General features: G+C 39.6%; 1 protein-coding gene across 2 annotated transcripts in view; it reads right to left on the bottom strand.

Moving 5' to 3' along the window:
* Positions 1-16,618, bottom strand: part of DENND5A (DENN domain containing 5A) — an 87,149-nt gene that overhangs the window by 35,589 nt on the left and 34,942 nt on the right. For both annotated transcript variants that reach the window (XM_019656231.1, XM_019656232.1), the window contains 2 exons: positions 8,058-8,245; positions 1,250-1,567 (listed from right to left, as the gene is read on the bottom strand). In XM_019656231.1, coding sequence (XP_019511776.1) covers positions 1,250-1,567; positions 8,058-8,245 — 506 coding nt within the window. The remainder of the gene's footprint in view (positions 1-1,249; positions 1,568-8,057; positions 8,246-16,618) is intronic.

Raw genomic sequence — 16,618 nt, 5'->3', positions numbered from 1 at the left:
AAAGCAACAAGGTCAGACTCTGGCTCTCCCTTCATCTCTGATTTTTTTCCCCCATATCACTTTCCTTGTCTTTCTCCCTAAGAATTTTTCTTTACTGTCTTTACTCTGTCTTTTATATATCTTTTAATCTCTCTAAATATTTCTCTGCTCCTCTATACCTGATCATGATTTTTTTTTTAAATATCTGCTGTAAAGGGCTGGCTGAGTGGCTCAGTTGGTTAAGAGTTTGCTTAAGAGCACGAGCTCTGAACAACAGGGTCGCTGGTTCGATTCCCACATGGGCCATTGAGCTTCGTCTGAGCTGCGCCAGAGCTGAGCTGCTGCTGAGCTGCCAATAGGGGGCAGGATGGCTCAGCTGGTGAGAGCACGTGCTTCTAATGACAAGATTGCCTATTTGATAGTGGACTATGTCCCCCAGCGGCTGGGACTGAACGCTACACCCTGAGCTGTGCTGCTGCCCGGATGGCTTAGTGGATAGAGCATGCGCTCTTAACAGCAAGGTTGCCGGTTCAACTCCCACATGAAACATAAATAAATAAATAAATAAATGTCTGCTCTATAAGCAAAATAAAGCGGGAAAATGAACTGTTTCACACTTCAGTAAAAAACAGCCCAACAAAATGATTTTGCTTATGTCTAACTTACAAAAGTAATTTAACAGTGAGAATGGGGGATGGTGAAAATGGGTAAACAACTGCAGAAAGCTGACAGTCTAATCAAAGTCAGGAAATGGAAAGCTAGGGACATCCCTGGAAAGAGCAGGACTAGAATTCACGAGAACCAGGCCCTAGCCTCTGCTCAGCCACTTCCTAGGCATTTAATGTTAGGCAAAACACTCAGGTTCTCCAAGCCTTGGTTCCTTGAACTATAAAAACAGAGTTAACAATACCTGCTCTGTATGCTTTAGATTGCTACGAAACTCACAGGGTAATGGATCCAAAAGAGGTCTGAACACAAAGATTACCAACATCATCCCTTCAAGTCACTCTGCTGTAGTGTTCACACAGAATGAGAACAGGCTCTCCTTGATGCCCAAGTGTGAAGCTACCCAGATTTCCTCCCAGATTTAGATTCAAGTAACATTTATAGGATAACTCGCCAGAGCTGAATCCAGTCTCCCATACAAGGGCTTTCTTTCACTGTTCACAAACATGCCTTCCCCTGAACTCAAGTGCTCACTCATCCCACACTTGAGCACAGCACCCTAGCACAGACCAAAACTGTCACAGTCTCATACACAGCATCTTACCTTTTCTAGGCTCACCCCAGTCCTCTTGACCAAGGCTTGCAGCCGGGCGATAGTTTCATTCTCCTTGAGGAGCTCATAGGAATGCAAAGGGGAGCCTGCGATGTTGCCATTCCTCTTGTCAGAGACCAGCTCAGAGGCCCGGAGCCTCTTCAGCTTGGAGGCACTCTCACTACAATGAAGGTTCCCCTCAGGTGGAATGCCAAATGCCATGAGAATCTCAGAGACTTCCTGGACAAACTCCAATTTGTTGGGAAACTGAGGCAAGTCCTCTGGCAGTTCAATGAAGTGGTTGTCAATGTCCACAAAGCAGAGGTTAGCCTGGCAGTCAAAACAGGATGAGTGTGAACAACTCCAGAGCATTAAGGAAGAAGCTTCAGAAAGGATAATGAACAAGACAGGAAAGAGAAAACATCTGAAATGGGCACATAAGAAGTATGGTATAAAGAAAATGGGGCTCAGGAGATAGACCTGAGTTCCAATCTTCCCCTGCCACTTCTAGTTGTATGATCTTGGGAAAGTTACTTAACCTCTCTGATTCTGTTTCCTCAGTGGTAAAATGGAAATAAAGAGATAAAAACACTTATCTTAGAGAGTGATAAGGATTATGTGATGAAAGATGTTTATTTAGCACCTACCACAAAAGTCTCACATATAATAATACATGCTCATAAAATATTTGCTGAATTCATGAATTCTTACAGTAGTAAAAAGAACACAAGGAGTCAGAAAGTCTAGGTTCCAGACCTGACCCTGTCACTATCTCCCTGTAAGACTCTGAGCATACCATTATCCCTTTCTGAGCCTCAGTCCTGATTTGCAAGGTTTGATGGCTGGTCTTGGTGAATTCTGTGCTTCCTTCTGGCTTTAAGATTGCTTCTGGATAGGGCGAGCACTCTCATACACTATTGGTGAGGTGGGTAATCTGAATTAACAAAGAACAATTTGGCAATATCTTTCTATTCTTATTTTACAGACAAAACTGACACAGAAAACGTTAAGTAACTTGTCCAAAGTTACACAGCTAGTTAGTAAAGCAGTGCTTTGAACTCAGCTAGCCTAACTTCAGTCATACTCTCAAGCTCTTAACCATCCACTCTTCTCCTTAGTGGTCTTATACATTTCTTGTTCAACGTAACTTAATATTTTATAGTTCCTGTCCCTGTTAGAATTTTATTGCAGCTATAAATTAGAAATGACTTTTTAAAATATGTATCTTATAGCCATGAACCTGTTCTTGCCAAGATAACTGTCATTTCCTTCACTGCAGAGCATTATTAAATGCTTAAGTTTGTCAGTTTCATTCATAGAACATAGGGATAATAATATTATTATACCTATGTCATAGGTCTGTTTTGAGGATTATGAGACAGTAAGTGTCAAAGATTTAGCATAGTGCCAGGCCCATAGTACATAATAAATGTTAATTAATATTGTTATTATCACTGTGGAAATAAAACCTCTATAAATGGATGAACATATACAGTATTACTAGATAGGAAAAGAAAATTCCATAATAAAAAGATGCTAATGTTGGTATCATTAGATTTCTTAATTTGCCACTGAAATTGGTATGTTTAATTTACACTTCTCTGATTGCTAGTGAAGTAAATAAATGTGTATGTTTTGTTGTGCAATACCTTTCATGTCTTTAGCCCATTTTTCTATTGGGTTATCATCTTAGTGATTTGTAGGATTTCTTTGTCATCTCCTGATGCTAACTCTTTGTAGGTTATATGTGTTACACATATCTTCTCCTGGTTTTTATCTTATCTTTTCATTTTAAGATGTCCTTTTCTTAATTTAAAAAATCAAATTTATCAAGCTTTTATTTTATGGGTAGTGTTTTCTGTATCTTGTTTACAAAGTCCCTACCCAGAGGTCAGAAAGGCATCTATTAATATTTTCTTCTAGAAGATTTATACTTTTGCTCTTAACATTTAATTTCTTAATCCGTCCCAAGTTTATTTTGTTATGGCGTGAGGTAGGGATCCTGTTTTACTATTTTCCCCCACTAACAAGCAATTTTTCCAACTCCATTATTAAGTAGTCTTCTTTTGGCAGGGTGCCTCTATTATATAACAAAATGCTGGTCCACATTTGCTCAGTGCATAAATTACTCTGCCTAACAATCTATAACTAAAAAAGAGAACTTTCCCATATCCATAATGCAAAGATTATAAGAATCACTTTATAAATTTTTCTTTCTAGAATTCCTCACTAAATAACAATTTTAAACCCTGTCTAAGTTAAAGGATCAATAAATATTTAACACCTAAAAGTGGGCTACTTGTTTATTCATTTAAGTTTTTAAAATTGTAAATGCTTTCACAGATCAAGTCATTGAAAAAGATAGTAAAGACAGAATTAAATCACCTAGTCATGAAGCTTACCTGCTTGCCTCATAAACCCTGTCTATACAGCTAACAGAACAAAGCACTATGACCCACCACGGGCACACAATGCAATCATTTACCCCATCAGCTCTCCTCTCTTTAGATGAAAAAAAAAGAAAAAAGGAGTTTGTGCAATAAGAAACATAGAGGCAGCTAAAAATAACTGCATCCACTCAACATTGCTTGGTTGGCTTTTCTCCCACTACTGTGAGCTAAATATAGAATGTCTAAAGAATTTTATGAATTCCAAAAGCTATATCTACATATTGTAGACATACTCCTGGTCAGAGGTGGTTAGAGGAGAGAAAGCAGCTCAGGCACACTTCAGAGATGGCTAGATTAAGGTAGGAGCCTCTGAGTAGACACCACTAGCCATTATTTGCAGAACTGGGCTGAAGGAGGTAGGGTAAGAAGGCAAAGTGAAAAAGGAGGCCATTCAATTAACAGGCTCATAAAATAGCCTCATGCTGTTTCCTGACAGCACACAGAGGACTCTGGCAAACAGATGCAACTTGCAAGCCAACCTCAAACTCCTCATGCACCCTTTTCCTCAACTGAGAAGGGGCCAACTCCTGCAAAACAGCTTGAGAAGTAGCCGGGAAAAGGCATTAAATCAAGCAAGCAGCTTTCCTCAGTTAACCTCCTGCTTTGTTGGGAAAGGCCATGGGAAGACTTAGTTGCTCTGAGGTAGTGACCACATAGATCCCCCAAATCCCTAGAAGTCTCCTGCAGGAGGTCACTATGCCTTTTCCCAGCCCTAAATTCCTAACACCAAATCACAGCTAGCCTCACCCCCTAGTCTATCTCCATGTTATTCACTGAAGGGGAGCCCAACACACAGATTACTGGGGAAAAAGATATTGAAGGAAGAACCTGAGAAAAGAGGGGCAAAAGTATAAAAGAAAGAAGGACTCAAGATAGAAAGAAGTAACACCCTCTTCTTCACTCTTATATCCTCTGCTTGCTTCCCCTGACATAGCTGAGGACGAAGTGCTTCTTTCTTGGACTCAGACAATGAAACCCAAAAGAGAAGCATGGGCAAAGGATGCCTCACAAAGGCAGCTCAGAATTCTCACTTGCCCAGGGCCAGCTGAGTTCATGTGTTGGTTTAAAAAACAAAGGGCTTTTCACAGGCTTGTGATGCCCAACGATGGGCAACTGATGAATTCTGATATAGAGGGGGTCAGGGAATGTACATTCTCCAGTCCTGATAAAGTCCCTTTTACAAGTCCAGCTTGCCCCACCCTCTACCCTGATAATGCCCCTCTTGTACAGGCCCAGGTGAATTTCCCCAGTCCTGACTCAAAGCTTCCTTCTAGCAGCGCAAAGATACCACAGGATGTCCACCAAAATGCTGAAAGTAGCTATCTCTGGGTAGTAAAACTTGAAGTAATTTTTACTTTATTCTTTATGCTTCTGTGCATTGTTAGAATTTTTTACTATAAACATGTATCATTTCTGAAATATCCTGAAGTTGTCTTTCAGAGATAGCATCACTCCCCATTTGTTATGTGCACCTTTCCTGGTACCTCACTCCTTGAGAAAGTCAGTTCTTTCCTCCTCAGTCTAAAGTTTCCCATGGGGACTACACAGACTCAGACATCCCAGAGGTCATCTGCTAAAAATCACCGTAGAAAATATCCAATTATGTAACTGCCCCCACAGATATATGACCTCCAGAGGAAGAGTGTGGATTAAATGGGACTCTGAAACCCCAGAACTACTCATTAAGTATAGGCAGGTATTCTATAGCCCCACTGCCACCACTCCTTCCCAAATAGACACAGGGAGAAGCAAAGGACGCAGCAATAATGGAGAATACTGCAAGAGTGGAAGCCTCAATACCCCACAACAGAGTAAACTTTTAGGTTCCTCAAACAACCCATGTTTCTCAAACAATCCCACCATGAAAACTGCTGGTCTCCTAGCAGCTTCTTCATACACCCAAATATGAGTACATGAAGCACCCAAAGAATGATGCTGAGAGATCCTACAGAGAATACAACTTGTCCCAAGTATAGACCAAGCTAATGCCAAAGATGAAAATAAAACTAAGAAATTTGACTTCTTGCCTAGTGACCTGTTTATTGGATTATGCATGTAGCATGCCTTTTGGCTTTGCACCTTCAACCATTTTTTGTTGTTATTCTTAGTTTGACTTTACAAAATTATAATTAGGTATACTGGGAAGAGGTGTCAATACTGAATATGCATTTGTTTAGAGCAAACAACAAAAAACTCCCCATTCTCTAATCTCTGGTATCTACTCTTCATGTATATTTATCAGTAGAGTAGACAAATACCCAATACCCCAAGTCACTGGTTTTCTCCATCATTTATATCTTCTCTTCCTTAATTAATCTTGTCCTATCCCAAATATCACAAAGCTCTACAGATGCGGTTCTCAACCTGTGGGTCGCGACCCCTTTGGGGGTCGAACGGCCCTTTCACAGGGGTCGCCTAGGACCATCGGAAAACAAAAAGATACTTACATTATGATTCATAACAGTAGCAAAATTACAGTTATAGAGTAACAACAAAAATAATTTATGGTTGGGGTCACCACAACATGAGGACCTGTATTAAGGGGTCGTGGCATTAGGAAGGTTGAGAACCGCTGCTCTACAGAATCAAATGAGCAAAAGGGGTGGAAATGAAAGAAGCTACAAAGAAGACATTTAATTCTAAAACCAAAGGAGAGAAAAAAGAGTAAAGAGATGCATTTAACTATAATTTAAACATTACAGGTGTGATCTAATTATCAGCAGTTTCATCAAGCATGCTGCCCAGACGTGCCCAATACCATGAATGTTCCTCAGACCCAAATTCATAAGAATGCTTTTTTCTTTGGAGATCCCTTTACTCATATGCTTTAGTTATACCCAAAACACATCTCCCCCAAAAAAATTCCAATAGAGGGAGGACTCAGAGTCATGTTGACACCAGTATATATATATTCCAAAGTCTTCTTCCCAGGCCTCTCTAATGACCAAGAAATTCAGCGTAGGAAAGCCCCTCTCCCAGCTACTTTCATGCCAGCCACAAAATGACCTAAAAAGGGAGACCAGTTCTATTGGTAATTCTAGGAAAATAAAACAATCTTATTTCTAATTATGCTTTAAATCTATTTAGAATGAAGTAGGAAATAAACATATAAATACATATTTTTAATCAATTCTTTTGGTATTTGAAACAATAGGAAAGAGAAGCAGGCCACCCTCACAGCAAGAGGAGAAACATTCTCTCAAGGCCTTCCTATCTCTTTTTTTTTAGTTTCAGGTGTACAAAACAATGTAATAGTTAGACATTTACATCTCTCACAAAGTGATAACCCCCTTCCAAATCTACTACCCCTCTGATATCAAATATAGCTGTTACAATTCCATTGACTATATTCCCTATATTGTATTCCACATCTCGTGACCATATATATATATATATATAAATAAAATTATAGCTGACGTTCAATATTATTCAACGTCAGCTTCAGGTGTACACTGGTGGTCAGGCATCTACACCATCTATGAAGTGGTCTCCCTAATAAGTCCATTGCCCATCTGGCACCCAAGATAATCTTTACAACATTATTGATTATATTCCCCAAACTGTATTTCATATCCCTGTGGCTATATTATGACTACTAATTTGTACCTTCTAATCCCTTTATCTTCTCTCCCATCCCATCTAGCAAAAACAAAGACCTTCCTATCTTGAACAAAGAAAGATTTTAAAGCTGACTCAGTAACACAGGAATCACTATAATTAGGTCAACTTTTACATATCAGCTGTGGCCTGTACAAGAAAACCACTGATTTATTAATACATGTCTGACTACTAGAGTAGTTACAAAATTATATTTTGTTGAATTTCCTTAAAATAAAGGGGGCGGAAGGTATAGAAACAAAATACAATTCAACATGTATATTAACTGTTGAAGTTTGGTGTTGAGAACACAGGGATTCATGATGCTACTCTTTTGTATATGTTTAAAGTTTTCTATAATAAAAATATTGTTGGGGGCCGGCCAGGTGGCTCAGTTGGGTCCTGGAAAAACACAATGTTCCCCTTCCCCAATTCCCCAATAAAATATATATATATTCTAATAAATATCTTTAAAAGTACGTAAAATACTGTGTTTGAAAACTATATAAAAAGGCACTTCACAGATGCATAAACACAGGTATTACAGTGTATGTATGTCAGGTGATAAAGATGACAAGTGTTTCTGAAATGATATAAACTGAGCCAAATGTTCGTTTTTTTTACTTTTTTCCTGGAAGTTCCTGATGTTCCCCAAATAAAAGAAAATAAATTTGGTGATACCACCCTGGGCACATCCCAAAGCCCTTCTTACCCCCCCCCCAATCCTAGATTGGGCCAGAGGCATTAGCACTCAAGCTCCACATCTCTCTCACCTCTTGAGGCAGCTCCAACTTTGACCGGTCATCCAGGCCATTGGAATGCAAGCCCATCAGGTATGGAACAGGAGCATCTAAGAAATGTAGGAGAGAAGCCGGGAGAATAGGGACATAGACATGCTGCCACTGGAAAGGAAACATGAGAGCTGTAATTGTCTCCGCCACAGTCATCAGCCTCTGGTAATCTAGGTCAAAACAGAAAAACACACACAACCAGTCAAAAACGAGGCACTTGCTTCCCAAATAGTAAGTTAAAACCCTCAATACAATTTCACATTTAGAAAGGATCAGAATAAACTTAAGCAAGGGTATGTGCAGAGTGTGATTCCCTTGTGGGTGTCACAGACACAACCCAGAGGCCTCAAGAGATCACATTTTGAAATATACCCCCCCATACACATACACACAAAGGTCCCTGCTTGTAATAAAATTTAATATGAAAATATAATAGAAATCATAAATAGCATCTTGTTCCAAATACTAAACCAGAATGTGAAGTAGATTCTCTTAAGTAGAAAGGGCGTAAGAAACTGGAATGAAAAGAAAAGGAATAGTAGTCTGGATCTCAGTTCAGCATGGAAGCCAAAACAGGCTCTTTTACCACTCAGATATACTTTGCCTTCAAGATCAAGCCCAAAGAACCACCAAGCATGCAGAAGCTGGCTTTTCACACTACCCAAGTCTGCCCTCCACCTGGCAACCTTTCCTGAATGGGAACAGTACAAATGGCGTATTTTAACACATCCCTAGAACATGAAAGACCCAGAAGATCGACTGTTCATGATTCAAAACTCTTGTTCTAGGTCACAGACCTTAATATGGAGGTGAAGGCTTGTGCTCAAAGTTTAGCTTTTCTTCAAAATGCAATTTCTAGACCTGTTTTACTTTTTTTAATGAATGATAAATATATTGACAAAGCCAATAAAATAGACCAGTTAGAACTGAAACTATAAAAATTACTATTCACAAATGGTATGATGGTTTCAGGCATTTAAGGAACAAAGCAGGAACATACATTTTAAAACTATATGAGTTCTATCTTTCTGGAAAAGCTGACTTCAAATGAGCTTTCATAAGGGGTAAAGTGGTTTCATGTACTAAAAACCCACCCCACCATTTAAACAAATCACAACTTGGTTCACAAAGGAGTTATAAGTAACAAAAAGCTTTCCAGAAAGTGAGGAAGGCTGAGTAGAAAGTGGACAGAAGCTGGTATGTATCAAGTAGGTAGAAGTTTAACGAACACCGACATAGGCTCCCTAATAAAGCTGTGAAAGCTGACCATCACCTTGCTCCTGGCTAAGCAAAGAAGTGCAAGACCTGGAAACAGTTTTTGTTTATTTGTTTTTTAACTAGTAATGCAAATAAATAGAAATTACTGACTAAAACTTCAGTCTCTAACATTTTGAGTATACTACAAGAAAATGCCTCATATGCTTCTCGGGAAACTAAAGCACTTGACAGATAAGTGATGTGACCAATGAGAGATCTGATGACCAATAATGAAAAACAAAATACAACTAGTTTAGCAGAAAGAGCTATGAGCTTTTCATATTCACTAAGATCAGGGGCAGACTGATAGGAGTTCAAAAAGAGTCTATCTCATTTTTCATCATGCCCACACAAAGCATCATCTTTCCCATACTAAAAAACTATTTAGTGAGGACCCCCCCCAATTGAAACAACAAAAACAAAACAAATTACAAAAAATACACACTCTTACGAAGATTAAATTATATAATCTATACGATTTCAGACAAAGTATTCAATCCTACATGAAAGTAAGCAACAACCGAGTAATAAAATTTCGACCACTACAAGCTCTACCTTCAGCCTTTCTGTGATATGGCTATTCTATAGGTACCTGCACAACTTTGCTTGTTTATATGCTTTCTCCTGAAATCCGCTGCTCTACGATTACTCTTAATAATTATTAAGAATTTTAATGATTCTCAAGATGAGACTTCAATTCTTATATTTTTTCAGCTCCTTTTTATAAATGTGAATGTCTGTAAATAATCTCTTCAAGAGCAATAATCTTGAGAATCTCAGACATCATAAGAATTTATTTTAAAATTCAGAATTAAGATGAATCAAAAGAATGTAAAGCGTAGGCAAAAACCTTCAAGTGATATTTAAAGCTGAAGGTCTGGTCTTACTATGTTCCACCACTGGCTCTTAAACACATTTTTAATAAATATTACAATGAACAAATCTTTTCAGTGTACACACACACATATGCGCACATATGCTATTTCTGAATTTTTAAAAAGGCAGGAAGTACCAGAGGACTTATCTATCAATCATGAAAAACCAAAGAGCTTCCTCCTTCCCTTACCCAAAGGCAAAAAAGCAGGTGCTTTATGTGGTTGGCACTTCTGGCACATCTGCTCAAGGACAGTAACATCTCACATAGGCCCAACGAACACTGATTAAAGGAGTCTCTGAAATGTCTCTGTCATGAGGCTTCCTGGTCACTGCACTACTCCTTCCAGTGCCTAGCTACAGTGTCTGTAAACAACTATAATCCTCAAACAGGGCATGCTAGAGTCTAAAGGAAGGAGCTTTCTCTGCTCCATAAGAGCAGGTTTTTCAATAACACAGAAGTCTAGCTCTGGATTTTCCTTAATCTTCAGGAGAAATCTAATCTAGTATCTGAAACTCGGCCCACTTATTTCTGCTACAGTGAATAACTTTATGTGCCTCAGACTGAATCTCTGAAGAATTCCTCGTGATGCCCTTGAAATTGTGGGACTATTAGAAACAAAACACTTTTGGAGGTGAGGGATAATCTCTCTCAAGGCTAAACTGCTTTCCATTTATGTGGTTTAGTTTTATAGATAGAAATTTGGAATTTTATGGTCTTTCTGAACTGTGTGAGTTGTGGGTTTCTTTTTTCTCTACATTTTTATATACACAAAAGCAACATCAGGCCGGCCGAGTGGTGCGTTGGTTAAGAACTGGCTTGGGATGCCAGAGGGCCCCGGTTCAGATCCCACATATGAGGGCCAGTGACACTGCTCTCTACAGCTAAGATGCTGAACAACAGCTCAACCTGGGAGCTGGGCTGCTGTGGGTCACTGGCGACAGCGTGGGCTGCAGCCCCTGTGGCAGTGGGTTGCCATGGGCTACTGTGTGTAGCCAGCAGCCAGCGTGAGCGGCCAGCAGCCGCTGTGAGCGGCCGTCCAGAAGCCGGCGACTGATCTGCCTCGCCCGGGAAGAGCGCAATGATGGTGCCAGCTTGGGCCCAGTGAAGCGACATCCTCCACAACTAAACTGAAGAACAAAACAACAGCAACTCGTCTGTTCCCCTTCCCCCGATTCCCCAATAAAATCTTTAAAAAAAAAAAAAAAAGCAACATCCCACCTTGACGGGTGACCTAATAAAAAACCCCTCAGGGTTACAGCAATCTGTGGTACCCACAGTAGGATGCTGACCTCCAAGAGCTATAAGCAAAAGCACAAAACCCATTTCTATACACTAATACAAACGATAAAATCAGTACCTCCTTTGCTATTGCCAGTCTGTGTTCATGATTCAAAGAAGGTGAAACCAATAAATAAGCAGCTGAAGATCAGCTGTACCCCAAAGCATTTCAGCCAATCAAAATCAACTGTAGACACTTCAGCTACATACAACTGTGTTCTCTCACAGCTCCCATAATATTTAATGAGCAATTACTTTTAACAAAAATAGATAATGCAAAGCATACTGGGATTATAACCACCACGAAGTGATGAGGAGGTAGGAATCAGCACATTTTTACACACGTCTCTGTGCAGACAGACCTAGGATCATGCTACAGATAAGTCCACTCCTAAACAAACTGCAGGGCAGTTCCTGCACATAGAAACGGAATTATAAACTATCCGTGCATACTTGCACTTCTGTGAAAACTGTATGAATAAGTTTCTCATGTACTCTTTGTTCTTATTGAACAAATCTCTATGCCCTGATATCTCCAAGATACATTATTAATGAAAGATGCAAAACAATAATTAGTATGCTCATATTTGTGTTGTTTTTTTAAAAGTATAAATGTTGTATATGTGTATTATATCTGGAAGGAAATGGGAAACAGTGGTAATCTCCTTGAAGAAGAACCAGGGGCCAGAAGTGGAAGTCTTACACTTCACTATACACCCTTCTGTAATGTTTCAAATTTCTACCATGTGATTGAAATGCTTTTTTCCAAGTTGCTTTTTTGGGGGGGGGGTTTTAAAGATTTTATTGGGAAATTGGGGAAGGGAACAGTGTTGGGGAATTGGGGAAGGGGAACATTGTTTTTACAGGACCCATCAGCTCCAAGTCAAGTTGTTGTCCTTCGATCTTAGTTGTGGAGGGTGCAAGCTCAGCTCCAAGTTCAGTTGCCGCTTTCAATCTAGTTGGGGGGGGAGGGGGGCAGTCCACCATTCCATGTGGAAGTCAAACCAGCAACCTTGTTAAGAGCACATGCTCTCACCAGCTGAGCAATCCTGCCACCTGTTGGCAGCTCAGAGGCAGCTCAGCTCATCCAAGTTTTAATATACCATATTTAAAACATTCGTGGGGCCGGCCGAGTGGCGCGATGGTTAAGAACTCGCTTGGGATGCCAGAGGGCCCCGGTTCGGATCCCACATATGAGGGCCAGTGACACTGCACTCTACAGCTAAGATGCTGGACAACAGCTCAACCTGGAGCTGGGCTGCCGTGAGTTGCCAGCAGCAGCATAGGCTGCAGCCCCTGCTGCAGTTGGCTACTATACGCTACTGTGTGTAACCAGCAGCCAGCATGAGCAGCCAGCAGCCGCCGTGAGTGGCCGTCCAGAGGCTGGCGACTGATCTGCCTTGCCTGGGAAGAGCGCAATGATGGTGCCAGCTTGGGCCAGTGAAGCAATATCCTCCACAACTAGACTAAAGAACAAAAAAACAGCAACTTGTCTGTTCTCCTCCCCACGATTCCCCAATAAAATCTTAAAAAAAAAACAAAAAACTTAAAAACATATGTGTATGGTACATTAAAATTAATTTTAATATATCATAATGTATATGTATAATTTAAAGAAAATTAAAATTAATACATGAGTGTACTGAACACAACATAAAATTAATGCACTGTTTAAAAATATTTGGGTAGAGGGTATTAAAAAAAATTAAGAGATCACGGGGGTAGGCTTTTAGATCAAAAAGAAAAGGAAATCCGTCAAGTTTCCCTGCATTGTTTGTCCATATTATTTTTATTTGTTTTTAAAAACTATTATTTTCATTAGGGATACACAACAAGCTTGATCTGTGGCTACCACAGAAGGGAGAAAGGGAAGATTTCATTTTACTCCCTTTAGAATTGTTTTGATTGTATGCCTTGAGCCCACATTACTTTTGCAATATAAAACTAATGTCAGCAAAGAGAGTCAGTTCCATTTGTTCCCAAACTTGTTTGTGCTAATTGAAATCACTGGATTATGTAATTTAACCAAATATTATGAAAATAAACAGTAAAATATGAAGGCAAAAAAAGAAATGTTTCTCTGAAAACAAAATTAAGTGCTTTAAAAAGACTCAGTAATGCAAAGACACTAAAAAATACTGTAAGTGCATTAGGCATATCATGAAGCAATAAAATGCAAAAAATTAGGGAAAACTGCAAAACTCTACCAGTAGCTTCCACTCTGATTCTTTTGCAGTGTTCTTGAGTTCTCACTCCATTTAAAAAAAAAAAAATTGGTGTTTGGAAACCCTACTGCATGCATTATAGGTTCTGTTTATGCAAAAAAAAAAAAATGCAGACATCTGATTCGTGGACCCATAATCAAAGGAAATGCCCAAACTCTTCATCAAAAGATTGGTGACTTTATGCTCATATGTTTTAAGTTAAAATAAAATGTTTAATGGATATATGTATCATTTTTAGGATTCCCAGGCTTACATGACTTTTTTAATTATCCAGTTCATCTCAGATAAAGAACTGCTCTCTATACAATTTAAAACAATCACTAAAAAATGTGTTATTAAAAGAAACTATCTCCATATGGACCAAAGAACAAATATTATCTATCCAGTAGTAAACAAATTGATCTATACAAATTAAAAAACAAACAAACAACAACAACAACAAAACACTGCTTAAAACTGCCAACTTAGTCATCCTTTTCCCTAACATCTGTTTCCTATTCAGAGGGCAGGATGTGCAGTGAGCAACACCAACTGTGAGTGGTGATGGCATATTTTTGGAAGGCCAGAGAGATCTTCATCCACTTAAACCTTTGAATCATAAATAAAAACTATTTCAAGAAAACCAACCTGAATCGTTTAAAGTACTCTTTTAATAATAGAGAGCATAACCTACATCCAATAAAAGGCCACTCCATTTTAGCCTCAGTCATGCTGAACAATGCCCAAGAAGTTTTTGAAAAAAAAACTTTTTCTTAACTGTGCTGAGCATAACTTTGGGTCCTGAGCTCAATTTGATTCTACACAAAAATCTTCTCAATTGCCTTCAAACCTCTTAAAATTCTTATTATGGATACAATAACCCATATTCTGGGAAATATAAGAAAGAGCGCTCATGGCAAAATGTCACCTATCATATTTCTGGTTTTAATCCTCTTTTTCCCAACTCTAAACATCCCCACTGCATTATAGGTGCCTAAATGCCACTGCACCTTCTAACACCCTATCTGGTTTGGTTTTCTCCTCGCTGTTCTGTTCTAAACCAGTCTTCACTACTCAACTATGTCTCTGTTTCAAGCTCCAGTCAAGGAACAGTAACTAAGAAGACAGCATGATTTGTCCAAGTCTATCCTTCACCCAGAGATGGGAGTCTGAAACTTCATCTTTTTAAACCAGAAGCTGCAAAGTGAAGCCAACCGATTCAGCCAACAGATACTTTTTGTTTGGCCTGCACTGTTTAACAAGAATGTCATTGCCAATGCTTAAAAATCAGAGATTTGGGCCGGCCGAGTGGCGTGTTGGTTAAGAGCTGGCTTGGGACGCCAGCTCTGAGCAGCAGAGCCCTGGTTCGGATCCCATATGAGGGCCAGTGACACTGCCCTCAACAGCTAAGATGGTGAACAACAGCTCGACCTGGAACTGGGATGCTGTGAGTCGCCGGCGACAGCATAGGCTGCAGCCCGTGCAGCAGTGGGTTGCCATGGGCTACCGTGTGTAGCCAGCAGCCAGCGTGAGAGGCCCGTAGCTGCAGTGAGCGGCCATCCAGAGGCCGGCGACCGATCTGCCTCACCCAGGAAGAGCGCAATGATAATACGGGCAACATGGGCCAGTGAAGTGACGTCCTCCACAACTAGACTGAAGAACAAAAGGACAGCAACTTGTCTGTTCCCCTTCCCTGATTCCTCAACACTGTTCCCCTCCCCCAATTCCCCAATAAAATCTTTAAAAAAAAATCAGATTTAACATAAAAAATCTGGGTTCTCATGAAAAACTGGAAGATCTAGCAACATTAGGCCAGCTTTCCCACAAGGAATTAACTAGAGCTAGTTAGTGGCCATCCACTTAGATGGGGTTACATGCTCTTCAATTCAAAGTAGTCTCCACTACTTCACCTTCAAACTATATCCAGAATCCAACCATTTCATCCCACTTCACTGTTACCTCTGTTACCTTCACTGTCGCAGCTAACAATCATCTCTCACCTGGATTATTGCAAGGGCCTCCTAACTGGACTCTTTGCTTTCCTCCAGGGGGTAGCCTCTTAATACAGTAGCTAGAGTGTTCCTGTTAGTAAGCATAAGTTATTTATTCATTCCTTTATTAAGCACCCATATATACCAGCTACTGCTCTAGTAGTTGGAATACATCAGTAAACAAAAGGCAAAACCCCTGCCCTCGGGGAGGTTAAACATCATTCTTTGCCCAAGGACCAAATCTGGGATAATCTGAGCACCAAAATAAATAATTATAGTAATGTATAACCTACTGAATAAAATTAAAATCTATGAGCCCATACAATAATAAACAAACTAACAAAGAAATAAGAAACATGGAATATTCTTCCTTATAGCAAAATGCCAATTAATAAATATAGAAAAATCACCATTTTGTAACCATCATGGTTATAACTGATTCAGACTAGAATCATCAATGGATGTTAAAGCCATTAGAGAAAACTTTGAAGAGGAACAGTATATTTACAGAGTTTCAAAGTTATCTCCCTCCAAATTACTTACTAATTACAAAGGGAAAAAAGACAACTTGCCTGTTAAGAAATTTGGCAGCTATCATCTTAACCAAGTAATCAAGTTAACATTACCAAAAATGGGACAAACTGACACCATGTGCCTCCTGCAATGATAAAAATAGGCATTATGTGCCTCCTCATATAATGCACTGAGAGAATCACAACATAACTTCTGTGACATTCCAGCTAAAAACTTATAACTTAAAATCTAATTATGAGAAAACATCAGATAAACCCAAACTGAAGAACATTCTACAAAATACTTTGCTTGGGGCCCGCTGAGTGGTGCGATGGTTAAGAGCTGGCTTGGGACACCAGAAGGCCCCAGTTCAGATCCCACATATGAGGGCCAGTGACACTGCCCTCTACAGCTAAGATGCTG

This window comes from Hipposideros armiger, unplaced genomic scaffold (genome assembly GCF_001890085.2).
Source record: "Hipposideros armiger isolate ML-2016 unplaced genomic scaffold, ASM189008v1 scaffold_256, whole genome shotgun sequence".
NCBI classification, from domain to species: Eukaryota; Metazoa; Chordata; class Mammalia; order Chiroptera; family Hipposideridae; genus Hipposideros; species Hipposideros armiger.
The sequence above is the reverse complement of the archived record's forward strand: the minus strand, read 5'-3'. Positions and strand labels throughout refer to the sequence as shown.